The following is a 15616-nucleotide window of genomic DNA, read 5'->3' on the forward strand; positions in this document are numbered from 1 at the left end:
CTGCTGATAAGTCGGTTGCCAGCCTATGCAAAAAAATGACTATGGAAATGGATGTAAGAACACATTTTGCTTTGTGTGCCTCCTTGTGTGAGAGAAGAGGGTGAGGAGCTGAGAGGAAAATGAATGTTTCCTGGGTTTTCTTGTAAAATAAATTAATCTTTAATCTCTGGAGACTCCAGGCTAAACCTGGCGGGTTGCCAACTCCAAGTACAGGTTGGCTTCCTGTAATTTATTTACTCTCCATAGCAGAGACAGGAAGCCAATGCCTCTGCCAGTCAGGACCGTAGGGCAGGTGCCCACTGAGGATTGATGGATCGGCCCTCTTTGGTCACGTGATGTGGAATGAAAAATTCCAGAGACCTTTCCCATTACAATATCATTTGGGATAACAAAGATTCACCGAAACAGCAGTTCATTGGTCTCCGAGCCTTGGCAGTGTCAGCCTGAACCTAAGTTGTCTGGCCTTCACTGAATGAAAAGAACCCGTCCAGACAAAGGGCGTGCTCTCCTTGTTGGAGAAACAGGAACTCAATCAATGTCGACCTCCCTGAGGTTTGCCTCGTAGGTTTTCATGCCTGTGTTATAGGAGAAAGTGAGGACTGCAGATGCTGGAGATCAGAGCTGAAAATGTGTTGCTGGAAAAACGCAGCAGGTCAGGCAGCATCCAAGGAGCAGGAGAATCGATGTTTCGGGCATGAGCCCTTCTTCAGGAATGAGGAAAGTGTGCCAAGCAGGCTAAGATAAAAGGTAGGGAGGAGGGACTTGAGGGAGGGGTGCTGGAAATGCATTTCCAATGCCCCTCCCTCAAGTCCCTCCTCCCTACCTTTTATCTTAGCCTGCTTGGCACACTTTCCTCATTCCTGAAGAAGGGCTCATGCCCGAAACATCGATTCTCCTGCTCCTTGGATGCTGCCTGACCTGCTGTGCTTTTCCAGCAAGACATTTTCATGCCTGTGTTATAGCCAATTTACCAAAACAACTGCAATGATGTTTAAAATTAATGATATATCCTCAGCAAAACTTATAGTTGTTCACTTTAACCAGACACACATATCCAGCAAAATTGAGAATGGTTCTCAAATGAGAAACCTAACCAGGGTAGCCAGCAATGAAAATTTCCATCTCTCCTACTTTTTGCTTTTGGCTTCGACGTGGCATGGAGGAGATGGGCTAACCTGCCTCACTATCCCTCTGCAAATTACACTGGGCAATTCTTTGAGACTCTCCCTCTCCCATCACATGCCCCCTCCACCATCCCTCACAGCTACTCCCCCTGAACCTGGATACAGAGGAGAGCTCAAACCATTCACAACAGCTTCAGTTGCTTTTCTCATGAGATTTCTGAAAAACGTAGATTATGATAGGGCTGTTATTCTTGACTGGGATCTGTGTTTTGACTGCAACCAGGCTGTTGTATTGACTGTCTCCTCATTGGCCATAAAAGCTACAGTTTCATGACAATTCAACCACACTAGATTTCAATGTGATTCTGTAGATTGCAATTGTTTGGCATCGGCATTAAAATATGTGACCTGGGATAAATTTCACAAAGGATTTTAGTAAGATCAGTTTAATAATAGTGATGTGCATTCCTACTGACACTCTCCCCACGTCTGTGTGGGTTTCCTCCGGGTGCTCCGGTTTCCTGCCACAGTCCAAAGATGTGCAGGTTCGGTGAATTTGCCATGCTAAATTGCCCATAGTGTTCAGGAATGTGCAGACTAACTACATTAGTCAGGGGTAAATGTAGAGTAATAGGGTAGGGGAATGGGTCTGGGTGGGGTACTCTTCAGAGGATCAGTGGGTCAAATGGCCTGTTTCCACACTAGGGATTCTATGATATAGGTGTGCTTTGACATAGTGCAAAGTTGAAGGACATTCCAATGTGAGGATGCTGCTCAGTGCTACCACATCTCATTGGGGTAATCTCCTGGGAATCCAGCCTGTTATTCCTGGAGTCATCAGTACAGTTATATATTGTTTTAAGGAAAGCAGAATTCCCCAACTTTAGTTCAGGTTGACAAAAGGCACAGAGAGAGTGAGGACTGCAGATGCTGGAGATCAGAGTCGAAGGTTGAGTGCCGGAAAAGCACTGCAGGCCAGACAGCATCCAAGGAGCAGATAAATTGATGTTTTGAACATAAACCCTTCCCAGGAATGAGGCTTGTGGGCTGGGGGAGCTAAGAGAGAAATGGGCAAAAGGCATGTACCAGGTTTCTATGCTGAACAAAATTTACCATTCATGACAAGTTATTATAACTATAGAAATCATTATGAATAGTTGACATATAATTCAACTTGATAAATCTCTAACCCACATGTAAACTCCTCCACGTACAGGTATACGTACACAGACAAACACAAAATAGCACGGGTGTTATGGGCAGACAGACTGGGAAGGCAATTCATTATTCCTTCTCCACATAGTTTGAATTGTTTGCAGGAGGCACAGGGTGACTGGATAGCACTTGTAAAACTCTCAGACTTGCTAAATGAAAGTCATAGCTTCCTGATGAGAGTAAATTAGCTTTTAGTTCCTTCCTTTCCAAACTTCTAATGGCTTCTGACTCAAACATTCACCACCACAATGACCCCACCCCACCCCCTACCGTAAGCTGTACAGCTATCTGGGAGCCAGTCACAGAGCTGTTAGTAGGCAGGAGGTTTCTTCTATTGTTAAGTGGTCACCGTCTCACAGACCCAATCAACTATTTGTTACTAGTCAAATCTCCATTTGTTCACAAAACCCCTGACTCAACCTCACGTGTAACTAGGTCTCCCTCATTGTTTGAACCAGCAACAGTGTAAACAGCACTTCTAATGAGTGTTGGGTCCCTTACTTTGGAAAAAGTGCAACAATCCTTGGCTTTTTCCGATTTCAGTCCACAATCAGAAATGCAGAGCAACAAAAAGGTCTTTATCGTGTCCGAATGTTTATCTGGTAATTATTAAGTGTCTTGGCATCTGTAGTACACAAATTTAGGCTTGGCATTTCTTACAGTTATTACATTTTGAAGAAGTGCTTTAGATATATCAGTGGTGTACAGCTGAGAACATGATTCTTTTGTGCCTGCTGATTGTTATTTTTATCTCCACCCTTCACCCTGCTCCAAGGCTGTCTCTTGGGGGAATTAAGAACCTTTAAGGAAAAAAAATTGTCATATCTGAACATATTGTCATATCAGCCATGATGCTATTGAATGGTGAAGCAGGATAGAGGGACCGAATGGTCTACTTCTACTCCCATTTTGTATGTGTGAGAGAGAGAGAGAGGGTACCCATGGATAACATTAAAACGAATGGGCATCCAATAGCTGTGGACAGTGTAGGCCTCAAAGACAACTTGGGTCTCTCTGTATAGGCTGCCCACCAGTATAAGGCAGCTGACCTGCCCAATGCTTTGGACAGCCCATAAACTGGCTGAGAGAGTCTGCTCAATCTCTGAGAATCGGGTTTAATGATTTTTGAAAAGATTTGTAACTCGGGTTGAGGTTCCTGATGTATGTTTTCCTCGCTGACCTGGCAGGTTTCCACATCTGAACACAAACCTTCCAGCTCGACGAGCAAACTTACATCCAGAATTGGTTTTAATTTAGCCTTTAAATTTTTGTTAGCCATCCGCTGCTTGTGAGTGAGTAGCTAATGTGCCCCATATCTCATCTGTGACAAAATAATCCAGGAATGCGATGGTGCTGACAAACCAATGTGCCAGCTCATTATGCAAAATTACACACTTGGCTTACCCACCTCAGCTATTGTCTTTATATTGGGGCAAGAATCCTGTGCTACATACCACCATACTCTTCCCACTTGAGTAACCCCAGACACCAGCCTTGAACTCGGGATTACTTGTCCAGTGATAATACCACATCACTACTGCCTTCCCACTTTCTGTGAACCCGCACTATAGTTTAATGACTCCCCGTGATGCATCCTTGTCATTTTTTTTTTTTTTGGTGACTGATTTGATTATTTCAGGTTTATAACTGGCGTGATCAGGAGAGAGAGGATGGCTGCCTTTGAGCGCTTGCTCTGGAGAGCTTGCAGAGGGAATGTCTACATGAAGCAATCTGAGATGGAAGTCCCCTTGGAGGATCCCAACACTGTAAGGAACTTTTAAATTGACACACAAATGATAGTGAGTACCAAGTCTAATGTCAAGGTCAAATGAGAGAATGGAATGGTAGAAATCTGAAATGAGAGAATATGCAGGGAATCCCTGGTTGCAAATACTTCATCAATTTACTGCACTTGCACTGTACCCTTCTTTCCCCCACAATGTTTAGCAATAACTTGGCTTGTGCTTGCCACTGTATATCTATGGACAGATCACAAACTTATTTACCCATTGTATAACCTTTATATTCAGGATTTGTTTCTGTTCCTATTGGGAGGTTGAAAAGTCATGGACCACCACCAATGACTTTTTATCTTTTTGTTCCCCATCCTCACCTCCCCTCCCCTCCTCTCACCAAATAGCCATCCTCTCCTGAATCCCTTGTAGGCCTTGTCAGTCCCTTAAGATCAGTGAACATGATTTGGCTGTTCAACAAATGGGGTAGCACAGTGACTCAGTGGCTAGCACTGCTGCCTCATGGTGCCAGGTTTCAATTCCAGCCTAAGGCAACTGTGTGGAGTCTGCACATCCTCCCCGTGTCTGTGTCCGTTTCCTCTGGGTGATCTGGTTTCTTTCCTCCGAAAATAGAGGCATGGAATTAAGGGTGATTTAGCAGTTTGGATCAGAAATTGGCTTGGTGAAAGAAGACGGAGGGTGGTGGTTGATGGGAAATGTTCATCTTGGAGTTCAGTTACTAGTGGTGTACCATAGGGATATGTTTTGGGGCCACTGCCATTTGTCATTTTTATAAATGACCTGGATGAGGGTGTAGAAGGATGGGTTAGTAAGTTTACATATGACACTAGGGTTGGTAGAGTTGTGGACAGTGCAGAAGGGTGTTGCAGGTTACAGAGGGACGTAGGGAAGCTGCAGAGCTGGGCTGAGGTGTAAAATGGACTTTAATGCAGAAAAGTATGCGGTGATTTACTTTGGAAGGAGCAACAGGAGGTAAGATTCTTGGTAGTGTGGATGAGCAGAGAGATCTGTGTGCATGTACATAGATCCCTGAATGTTGCCACCCAGGTTGATAGGGTTATTAAAAAGGTGTGGGTATGTTAGCTTTTATTGGTAGAGGGATTGAGTTTCAGCACCATGAGGTCATGTTGCAGCTGTACAAAACTCTGGTGTGGCCACACTTGGAGCATTGCATACAATTCTGGTCGCCACGTTATAGGAAGGATGTGGAAGCATTGGAAAGGGTGCAGAGGAGATCTACCAAGATGTATGGAGGGAAGGGCTGATGAGGAAAGGCTGAGGGACTTGAGGCTGTTTTCATTAGAGAAGGTTAAGAAGTGACTTAATAGAGGCATACAAGATGATTGGAGGGTTAGATAGGGTGGACAGTGAGAGCCTTTTTCCTTGACTGGCAATGGCTAGCATGAGGGGGTATAGCTTTAAATTGAGGGGTGATAGATATAGGATAGATGTCAGAGGTAGGTTCTTTACTCCAAGTAGTAAGAGTTTGGAATGCCTTGCCTGCAACAGTAGTGGACTTGCCAACGTTAAGGGTATTTAAATGGTCATTGGATAAACCTATGGATGATATTGGAATAGTACAGGTTAGATGGGCTTTAGACTGGTTTCACAGGTTGGCGCAACATCAAGGGCCTGTACTGCACTGTCACATTCTACATTCAGGCCAAAGATATGCAGGTTAGGTGGATTGGCCATGCTAAATTGTCTGCAGTATTGAGGGATGTGCAGGCTAGGTGGATTACCATTGGAAATGCAGGGTAACAGTTTTAGGAGAGGGATGTGGCTGTGGGTCTGTGTCCAATGCTCTTCAGAGGGTTGGTGTGGACTGGATGTGTCAAACTGCTTGCTTTCACACTGGGGATTTTATGAAATGGGACCAGAGGATTACTTTGCCTGTGGACTCATTAGGAGAAAGTGAGGACTGCAGATGCTGGAGATCAGAGTCGACAGTGTGGTGCTGGGAAAGCACAGCCGGTCAGGCAGCATCTGAGGAGCAGGAGAGTCGATGTTTCGGGAATAAACCCTTTACACCTATCAGGCTGTTCTATGATTGAGCTCTAGTTAAGGTACAGAGTCGTCTGTCCTAAATGTCTTGGTTAATGTTGTTATTGATTGGAGAATATTGGAAAGACCTTAAACAAGAAGTGACCAAAATGGTGGAGGTACGGAGGAGACGTAGGTCAGAAGTGCAGACCACCTGTTATTAAGAGGACAAGTCCTTCTTGAGAACACTGACACGCCTTCGATCGTTCAAGTTCTGTCTGACCTCTAATGTTTCTTTTTCTCCATAGATTTTTAATATTAAGGATTTTTGTGGTTCTATGTTTGCAATGTCACTGATCTGGTTTGAAATGGAGTTGAGCCAAAATCAGTGCAGAGCAGTTGTCTTTCTTTTGTGTGTGGGCTTCACTCAGCTGTCTGCCTTCAGATGTGCATTCAGGGACAACTCCAGGGAATCCATGCTCAATCTAGGCTGACACGTCCATGCCGTATAAGGGAGGGCTGCAAACTGAAAAGTGCTTTCCTTCAAATGTTGAAGAATCCTGACATGAATTCAAAACTAGGAAATTCTCCCCTGACCAAACGCTCTGTAAATGCTCCATCATCATGACACTATTACTTGGCTGCCTTGAACACCAATTGCCACAATGATTAGAACAGATTCCTTACCGTGTGGAAAGAGGCCATTTGGCCCAACCGAGCCTTTGAAGAGTATCCCACCCAGACGCGTTCCCCTGCTACTCTAAGTTTCCCTTGACTAATGCACATCCCTGAACACTATGGACAATTTAACCTGGCAAATTACAAACTAATGCACATGAAGCTCATGCAATGCTGCTGAGAGAGGAGCTGAAATCATAAAATCCCTATAGTGCAGATGCAGGCCATTTGGTCCATCGAATCCACACTGACCCTCCTAAAGAGAATTGCATCCAGACCCGCCCCTATCCTTGTAACCCTGCATTTCCCATGGCTAATCTACTTAACCTGCACATCTGTGGAGTGATTTAAAATCAATCTGTCTAAACTGCACATCTTTGGGAGGAAACCCACACAGACACAGGGCGAATGTGCAAACTCCATGCGGTTGGTTGCCTGAGGCTGAAATCGAACCCCGGTCTCTGCTGCTGTGAGGTAGCAGGGCTAACCACTGAGTGACCGTGCTGCCCTAATGAACGAACTCTAGTCCTTCTTGCTGTTTGACAGATTATGTTTTGCAGCTTGTGAAGGTCCAGAAGAATGTCTTCATCATCTTCTTTCAAGGGGACCAGCTGAGACACAAAGTGCAGAAGATTTGCGATGGGTGAGGTGATCTTTTTATGAATCCTGAGGCAACACTTAGTGGGCGCCTCGCTTTTTTTTTAAGCTGAGAAACCGAAGACAAATTGCTGGGCTCCAGAGATGGGCCGTCTGGTTTTTCAGGTGTTTCCTTTGTCTAGAAACTGGGTGCACATTATTGGAGGTGGTGATGAATATATCACTGATTAGAGGTCATGCTGAAGATGTGCACTTGCTTTGAAATCTGGTGCACTGAGCTCAAATCAGGTTGCTGCTATGCAGAGAGGAATAAACTTTGCCAGGCAGAGTGCCTCAGTCTGTTAACAATCTGGGGCGTTCATTCTATAAGGACTGAGGAGCTACGAATGAGGGTGTATTTGAGCGATGATTGATTCATTGCCTTTCCCTTTCCCTCTTTATGCCTGAGGCACAGAAGTATAATTTAATTTACTTCTTTACCTTTCCATGTCTGCCCCTTCCTGGGGTAAGCCAAAAGGTATTCTCAAACGGAAAATGAAAAATGCTGTAAATTTTAACATTTAGTGACAAAACAACTGCAGATGCAGGATTTCAAGTTGGACTGGCAGGAGGCTGGAAGAATACAGCAAGCCAGGCAGCATCAGGAGGTGGAGAGGTCAATGTTTCGGGTATAACTGGTCAGGCAGCATCTATGGAGATTGATTGATTGAGCTAATGTTTCAAGTCCAGGTGACACTTCAAACTTCACGTCAACTCTGAAGTATGGAGGGGGCAGGATTTATGCAATGAAAGGGGTGGGGTGCTGGAAGAGAGGGTGTTTTTAGTGCAGATTAAGTGATCAGAATGTGACAATGGCAGAACATTCCAATTTGCTTGATTGACTGGGCCGTAGTCAGTGCTGGGAGTTATTCAATGAATTTCAAAGTGGATTATTTGCGCCACTGTTGTCGTGGGCAAGTTTCATAGGTCAATTCCAGGGATTGGGATCATCATACAGGGATGGAGAGGGGACAGTAATACAAAACAAAAGGGCGGCATAGTGGCTCACAGCACCAGGGACCAACGTTTGATTCCAGTCTCAGCCAACTGTCTGTGTGGAGTTTGCACATTCACCCTGTGTCTGTGTAGGCTCCAGTTTCCTCCCACAATTCAATGATGTGCGACTTAGGTGAACTGGCCATGCTAAATTGCCCATAGTGTAGGTTAGGTGCATTAGTCAGGGGTAAAGTATAAGATTGGGGAATGGGTCTAGATGGGTTACTCTTCGGAGGGTTGGTGTGGACTTGTTAGGCTGAAGGGCCTGTTTCCACACTGTAGGGATTCTAATTCTTTTTAAAAAAAAAAAATGTTGTGTCGAACTGCCAGACTGGAAAGGACAGACAGTCCCACAGGGTTGAGGGAAGAGAGGACATACTGACAGGGAATTACATCCAGTGAAGCTTAAAGAAAGGCAAGAACTCTGAGTTTGAAATCTGAAGGTGTTGAACTCAATATTAAGTCCGGGTGTTTGCGAATCCTGGTTTTCATATTCAAATTTTTGAAATAAATCCCACAGCAAAATCCTTTAATTAGAAACCAACGATGGAGGTCATTAACAAAATATTCAAAACATTGGGGAATTGCTTCAGTAGTCCATTCACACATGCAAATACTCAGGAAGTTAAGGAAGACGAGACAGAAGAGCGAAGTTACAAATTACAAGTTTTAATCCATCCAAAAAAAAATCAGTTTACATGAGTCAGAACTTCCCAGAGGTCAAAGTCCACAATAGCTCCCTAAATGAACTAGGCCCATTGCTTCTCCTTGCAGGCAAAGTGTTGGCCTCTTCCCAGCTGGCTACTTGGAGACAGAGTCTGAAGCAAGCTGCTAACTTGGCCTGCAATCCTGCTGTGCTTCTGGAGGTCAGTCAGCAACTAACCTAGGCTCCAACATTGTATGCTTAATTAATTTATCTGGCTCTGATTTCAGTCACTCATCACATGTTCAGACATTTCAGATGCTGATGACCCATCTCTGTAGGCTAATTAGTAGGTCATTAAGTATAGCTTTACCTTCTCCATCAGAGTAACTGTAAAATCATTCATGTTCATTTTGATGTAATGAAGCTTAATGATTTGCTTTGTCCAGAGCTGGTGGGAAACAGACACTCCACTCCAAGCCCTTTGTGTCTGTTTTAGCTGGAATGTTTAGGAATGAAAGAAGTTCAAAAACTTATATAAATATGACCATGTTGACTTTGAACATCTTGAGTTCAGCAAGGTTGGCCATTTTTATATAAACAGAATTTAAGCTCCCGAATATTGAAGAGAATGTGGTTTTCTATGCGATTTCTCTGACCATAACACTACCTGAGTTTCAGGTCCTTCTCTGCATTGCTTCTGTAGCTCGGATGTATACTATACAGTAGCGATCGTATATGGAACCTGAGTATGACTTCAAAGTGATGTTGGGGGGGGTGGGGGGGGAAGATCCAAACAGCAATTTCACACTTCTTTCAGCAATGGCTCTCGAGACTAAGCAATGGAAGCTGCTGACTATGAATGCAACTGATTGCATTGTTGATGAATTATCATTGCAACCACCAATCTGGGGTAACTCCTCCCAGGAATGGAGAGGAGGTGAATCCTTGAGAAATTGAAGGTCCAGGTCTTCGTGGTATTTGTTTGCATCCTTCCGAGGCTGCTCAGAATATAGTATTCCAACGTCTTATCACCATTACAGTTGAAAAATCTTCATCAGTTCAGTGCAGAAGTAAAATAGGCAAGCTGCAAATGTGCGTCCTTGCTTAAACTCATTCGCATTACATGTATTAAAAAGGGTGAGTGATTGCAGGTGTCCAAAACACTCCGCTGTGTGGTTCTATAATTGTAATGTTCTCGCTATGTCCAATTGAAAATAAAGGAGTGGGGGGCTGATTTTAGAACACCAAGTTTTAACTGCGTTTACAAAGCTGCCAGTGAGTGGTTTCCGGTGTAAAGTTTTCAGCTATGGCATGGTAAGAGAAGAGCTACTGATACAGAGATAAAAACTGACCAAGGGATAAGGACAAATAACTGTCTACAAACCAATTCAACAGCTGCTTCTAGGAGTGTTTAATGTGATTACTTTTAAATCCTAAGTCAGTAGTCATACAAGCAGATATTTTAATTGTTTTCTTTAATCAATTATAATGAGTAACCTATTGGTCCTGTGGCTATGAGAGCAAATCAGAGGCTAGGAATGCTACAGCGAGTAACCCTTCTCCTATTTTCCCAAAGCCCAGTCACCATCTACAAGGCACAAGTCAGGAAGTGTGGTGAAATACTCCCCACTTGCCTTGATGAGTGCAGCTCCAACTTCAGTCAGGAAACCTGACACCATCTGGGGCAAAGCACGATGGGTCATATCTGCTGCCTTCAACATTCGCACTGTTCACCAATACATCATAGAGTATCATCTCCAAGATGCATCGCAGTAATTCATCATGGCCATTTGAAATCATGTGGCCTCTACGATTTAGAAGGACAAAGACAGCAGATGCTGTGGGAACGCCACCACTTGCAAGCTCCCCCTTCAAACCACTTACCATCCTGACTTGGAAATGCTTTGCCGTTCCTTTTGTGTTGTACGGTCTAAATCCTGGAGCTTCCTTCCTAATAGTGCTGTGGGTGTACCTGCACCCCAAACACTGTCACCAGCTCAAGGGTAATTAGGGATGGGCAAAAAATATTGGCCTAGTGAGTGACACCCACCTCCCATGAACAAATAATTATAACTGGTTTCGATGGTAAAGTCTGGGCTTGGCATCATTTAAGTTGGTGAACATTTTTAACTTGACATTTAATATTTCCAAGGAATGTGGCTATGGATCCAGACATATCCATGATGATTATTCTTCAAATAATAGCTTAACTGCAGGCATTCTATAGTCGGCGTAATCACCACCTTGATTATATATTCAGACACTCGGTTGATTGTGCCTGTGTCTCTGCATCAATTTCAGCTCCCAGCCTGTATTAAAAGTTCACTTAAAGGTTATTTGATTCCATAAAACATGGCTGATTTCTGACAATCGGTCACTTTGCAAAGTTGCCTTTACAGCTGCATGAATCTTTAATTTAAATTTACTTATTAAGCTTAATGCTGCAGGACAGATTATGATGTGTGTATATGTGAATATTTTGCATTATGTGCCTTGTGGGAGGTTTTCTTTTAAATTATTCACTCTCAGGATGAGGATATCACTGGCTAGGCCAACATTTATTGCCCATCCCTAATCCCAGATGGCAGTTAAGAGTCAACCACATTGCTGTGGGTCTGGAATCACATACAGACCAGACCAGGTAAAGATGGCAGATTTCCTTCCCTGAAGTGAACAATATTTTTCTGACAGTTGACAATGGATTCACAGTCATCATTCAGGAAGGACATATTGGCACTGGTGCGTGTCCAGCAGAGATGATCCCTGGAATGGTAGGCTTGATATACAATGAACAGCTGAAGACTCTGAGATTGTATTCATTAGAGTTTAAAAGATTGAGGAGAGATCTAATAGAAACTTAGAAGATAAATCATGGCTTAGAAAGGTTGGATGCTGGGAAATTTTCTGTCAGATGGGGATACTAGGACTCATGGGCACAGCCTTAGAATTAGAGGGGGCCAATTCAGAACAAAAATGAGACATTTTTTCAGCCAGAGAGTGGTGGGCCTGTGGAATTCATTGTTGCGCAGTGGAGGCTGGGACATTATCAATCTCTGCCTTGAAGATATTTAAGTTCTTAATCTTGCAAGGAATTAAGGGATAGGGGGAGAGTGTGGGTAAGTGGCACTGAAACCATGATTGAATGCCAGAGTGGATTCAATGGGCTGAATGGCCTTCCTTCCACTCTTAATTCTCGTGATCTTATCATGAGCCTCTTAATTCCAGATTTCTTTTTATTGAATTCCGATCTCACCATCTGCCATGACAGCATATGAACCTGAGTCTCCAAAACATTACGTGGATCTCTGGATTAACAGTCCAATGATAATACCACGAGGCCATCAAGTAGGAGACCAAGGTCCCAGACCTCCATGGCAATTACCATGTCACTTACATGGTGTTTATACAAATGCCAATGAGCCCATAAGGAATGTGGCTCAGTGGCAACTCTCTCTTGCTCCTGAGTGACAAGGTGTATTTAGGACAGAATGCACAGACTGGTTTTTGTTGCTACTTTATTAATGCACTGAGGGAGTGCTGCTTTGTTTTTTTTTAAATTTGGTCTTTCAGATCATGCATGAAGATAAGGTTCTCTCCATCTACTTGATGGGTTCCTCAGTGTCATAGCCAATGGGGCCTGGAGGTGTGAAAATTGGCAGCTATGTATCCTGCACTTCGAAGAAATGTTTTATTGTTAATTAAGTAGAGTCAATTAATATCCTCAAATTGTACAAGTGCCCTTGTTTTACTCGAAATGCCTCTTTGTCTTTGGGCTGCTATTCAGGCTGGCTTTCAGGGTTTCAGTTTTTCAAATGATTCCTGTCTGTTTTCAATTGTTTGCAATTGCAAGTCTGTATCTATTTGTTTTTCTTTCAATCTTTCCAGTTATTTATTTATTTACTATTGCTTTCAGTGTTTGTTTATTTCACTGGCGCACTCTGTCTCTATTTTTAACCACTTCTATTCTGCTTTCTTTTTAGCCCAGTTGCCAGAATTTCTAAGTCTTCCAATCTTGTTTCCGGCATAATGTTACATCTCCTTTGTTTAGCTCGTGATCATAAAGTAGTAGGTTTTGCGTTTATGTAGCACCTTTCACAACCTCAGAATGTTCCTGAAATGCTTCACAGTTAATTAATTACATTTCAAGTGAGGTATAGAAATTACAAAGGCAAAGCTTTGAGCATGGGTGGTTCCCACAAACTGGGTAATCTGTTTCAATGATAATTATCGGATAAATGTTGACCAGGGTGTTGGGAGTAAGCGTTTAGATTAGAGTGGTGCTGGAAAAGCAATGTAGGTCAGCCAGCATCTGAGGAGCAGGAAAATTGACATTTCGCGCAAAAGCCCTTCATCAGGAATACAGGCAGGGAGCCTCCTGGGTAGAGAGAGAGAACTTCTTCAGGGTAGGCATCCTTGCAAGAGGATTCGCAGTAAGGTTAAAATCAACTAGGCAAAAGTGAGGACTGCAGATGCTGGAAACCAGAGTTTAGATTAGTGGTGCTGGAAAAGGTCCGGTGTTGGGAGTAACCCTGCTTGCTCTTCAAAATAGTGCTGGAAAAGGACAAGTAGGTGCTTTCCGAGCTTATTTGTTTCCAGAGAAAGATAGTGACAGAAGAACATTGCAATGACCAACACCACGTGAGACATTGGTGCAGCGATTAACCATTCCTGTAATTCTCACTGTTGCATTGGGTTCTTGAAAAATGGGACTCGTGTTCAAAGAAGTAGTTACAGTCCTGACTATATTGCTGAATTAATAATCCAAGGGGTTTAAGTAACAATCGAGCGTGTTGTATGGACCTGCCAGCTCGCTGTTTTGTATGGTCTGCAGTCTAAGATGAAGGTTGCTACCACTTGTCTGTTTGGTAGAGGAAAACCACCTCTTGATCTAACTGAGTGGAAGCAGTGGTGTAGTTGTAATGCTATTAGACTAATAATCCATGATCCCTAAACTAATGTCCTGAGGAAGGGTCACTCAATCCGCATTGTTAACTCTGCTTTCTCTCCACAGAAGCTGTCAGACCTGCTTAGATCCTCCAGCCATTTCTGGGTTTTTTTTTCTCTGGTTTACAGCATCCACAGTTCTCTTGGGGGTTTTAATGCTTTGAAGACTGGTTCAAAACCCGTGATGTCGGATGGTGAAATTTGAATTCAATAAAAGTGTGGGTTACAAACCTAGTCTAATAGTGACATTGTGGCAATTCCAAAAGTTATGAAAACTTATTAATGTTCTTTGGAGAAGAAAATCTGTTGGTTGATTGACTCTTAATTGAAATTAGGGATAGACGATAAACGCTGGTTAATCGTTTGCTTTTTTAAAAAAACTAGAAGTCTTTTGTAGTTAACGAGGTATGGTTTATTTCATGTCTGTAGCTAGTTATTGGTTACATTGCTATGATGGTTACAGAGACTGAGGAAGACTGAATATTAAGTTCTAAGCTCTTCTGTCCATCTGTGTGATGTTATCATGGTGGATAGTGCTTATGACATGCCTCAGAATTAACCCTTTCATGCACAGCGTGGGGAATTGGAGTTCAAATCCAATCATGATCTTTTTGACCATCTGAAATCAGTTGGTTGAATTCTTGCAATTTAAAAAAAAAAGTTGAGATCACATAGAGGGATATAAGGCAAGTGCTGGCAAATGGGATTAAATTAGGTTGGGATATCTGGTCGGCATGGACAAATCGGACATCTCTATGACTCTGTGTAAAGTGACCTAGAAAACACGAACTGGTTCATTGAGATCATTTTGTGAAGCATGCATGTCGTCTTTGCCTGGTCTCAGCTATTTGGGACTTGAGGCTGCTTCAAAATGTTGATTCCTAATTGACTTATGAAGAAGCCTCCGAAATAGCTCAGCTGTAACCAGCTACTAAGTGCAAGTGGTTAACCAAAGACTGCTATCTCTTTTTTCAAGCATGCCTTGACGTAGGTAATGTTGGTCTTGCCAGTAAGGTTGAATCTTTCTTTTCAGAAAGTGTTAACTTTCCTCTCTGGTTTGCCTCAGGTTCCGTGCCACTATGTACCCATGTCCTGAATCTGCCAACGAACGTAGAGAAATGGCTGCTGGTGTGAAAACACGCATTGAGGACTTAAATACTGTAAGTGATGAGCTCCGAGCAGCAATGGCCATATTGGGCTCAAACTCCCTTCCTGTACTATTGTCAGCTTAATCCCAAATGCCACATATCTCCCTCTATTGCCCTCCGTCAGGGTCAAACTCTCCACTTGTTGTGACAGAGTGCCAAATGTTATAGCATTTTCTCAACTCCAGAAGGGCATCAGGTTCAAAACAACATCTCCTCCTCAATGTCTCACCGTTTTAATGTGGAAGAACATTGCTTTCCTGTAGTGTCGCAGAGTGAACATCCCAGAGGTCACTTCCACACAGCCCTCTATGGGGACTGCCTTTGCCCCACTGTCTACAGAAGTTGAACGAGAAACCTTGCAACACCAGTTGGGGACAGTGTCTAAATTCTTCCTCTTCCTCCTTTCCTCCTTCCTCTTTTTCCCCCCCTTCCTCTTTTTCCCACCCTTCCTCTTTTTCCCACCCTTCCTCTTTTTCCCCCCCTTCCTCTTTC

At 43.3% G+C, this 15616-nt stretch overlaps 1 protein-coding gene across 6 annotated transcripts in view; it reads left to right on the plus strand.

Annotated features, from left to right (window-relative positions):
• Window positions 1-15616, plus strand: part of LOC122559478 (V-type proton ATPase 116 kDa subunit a-like) — a 72231-nt gene that overhangs the window by 23861 nt on the left and 32754 nt on the right. For all 6 annotated transcript variants that reach the window (XM_043708970.1, XM_043708973.1, XM_043708971.1 and 3 more), the window contains exons 7-9: window positions 3979-4105; window positions 7315-7397; window positions 15043-15136. In XM_043708970.1, coding sequence (XP_043564905.1) covers window positions 3979-4105; window positions 7315-7397; window positions 15043-15136 — 304 coding nt within the window. The remainder of the gene's footprint in view (window positions 1-3978; window positions 4106-7314; window positions 7398-15042; window positions 15137-15616) is intronic.

This window comes from Chiloscyllium plagiosum, chromosome 19 (genome assembly GCF_004010195.1).
Source record: "Chiloscyllium plagiosum isolate BGI_BamShark_2017 chromosome 19, ASM401019v2, whole genome shotgun sequence".
Lineage (NCBI taxonomy): Eukaryota > Metazoa > Chordata > Chondrichthyes > Orectolobiformes > Hemiscylliidae > Chiloscyllium > Chiloscyllium plagiosum.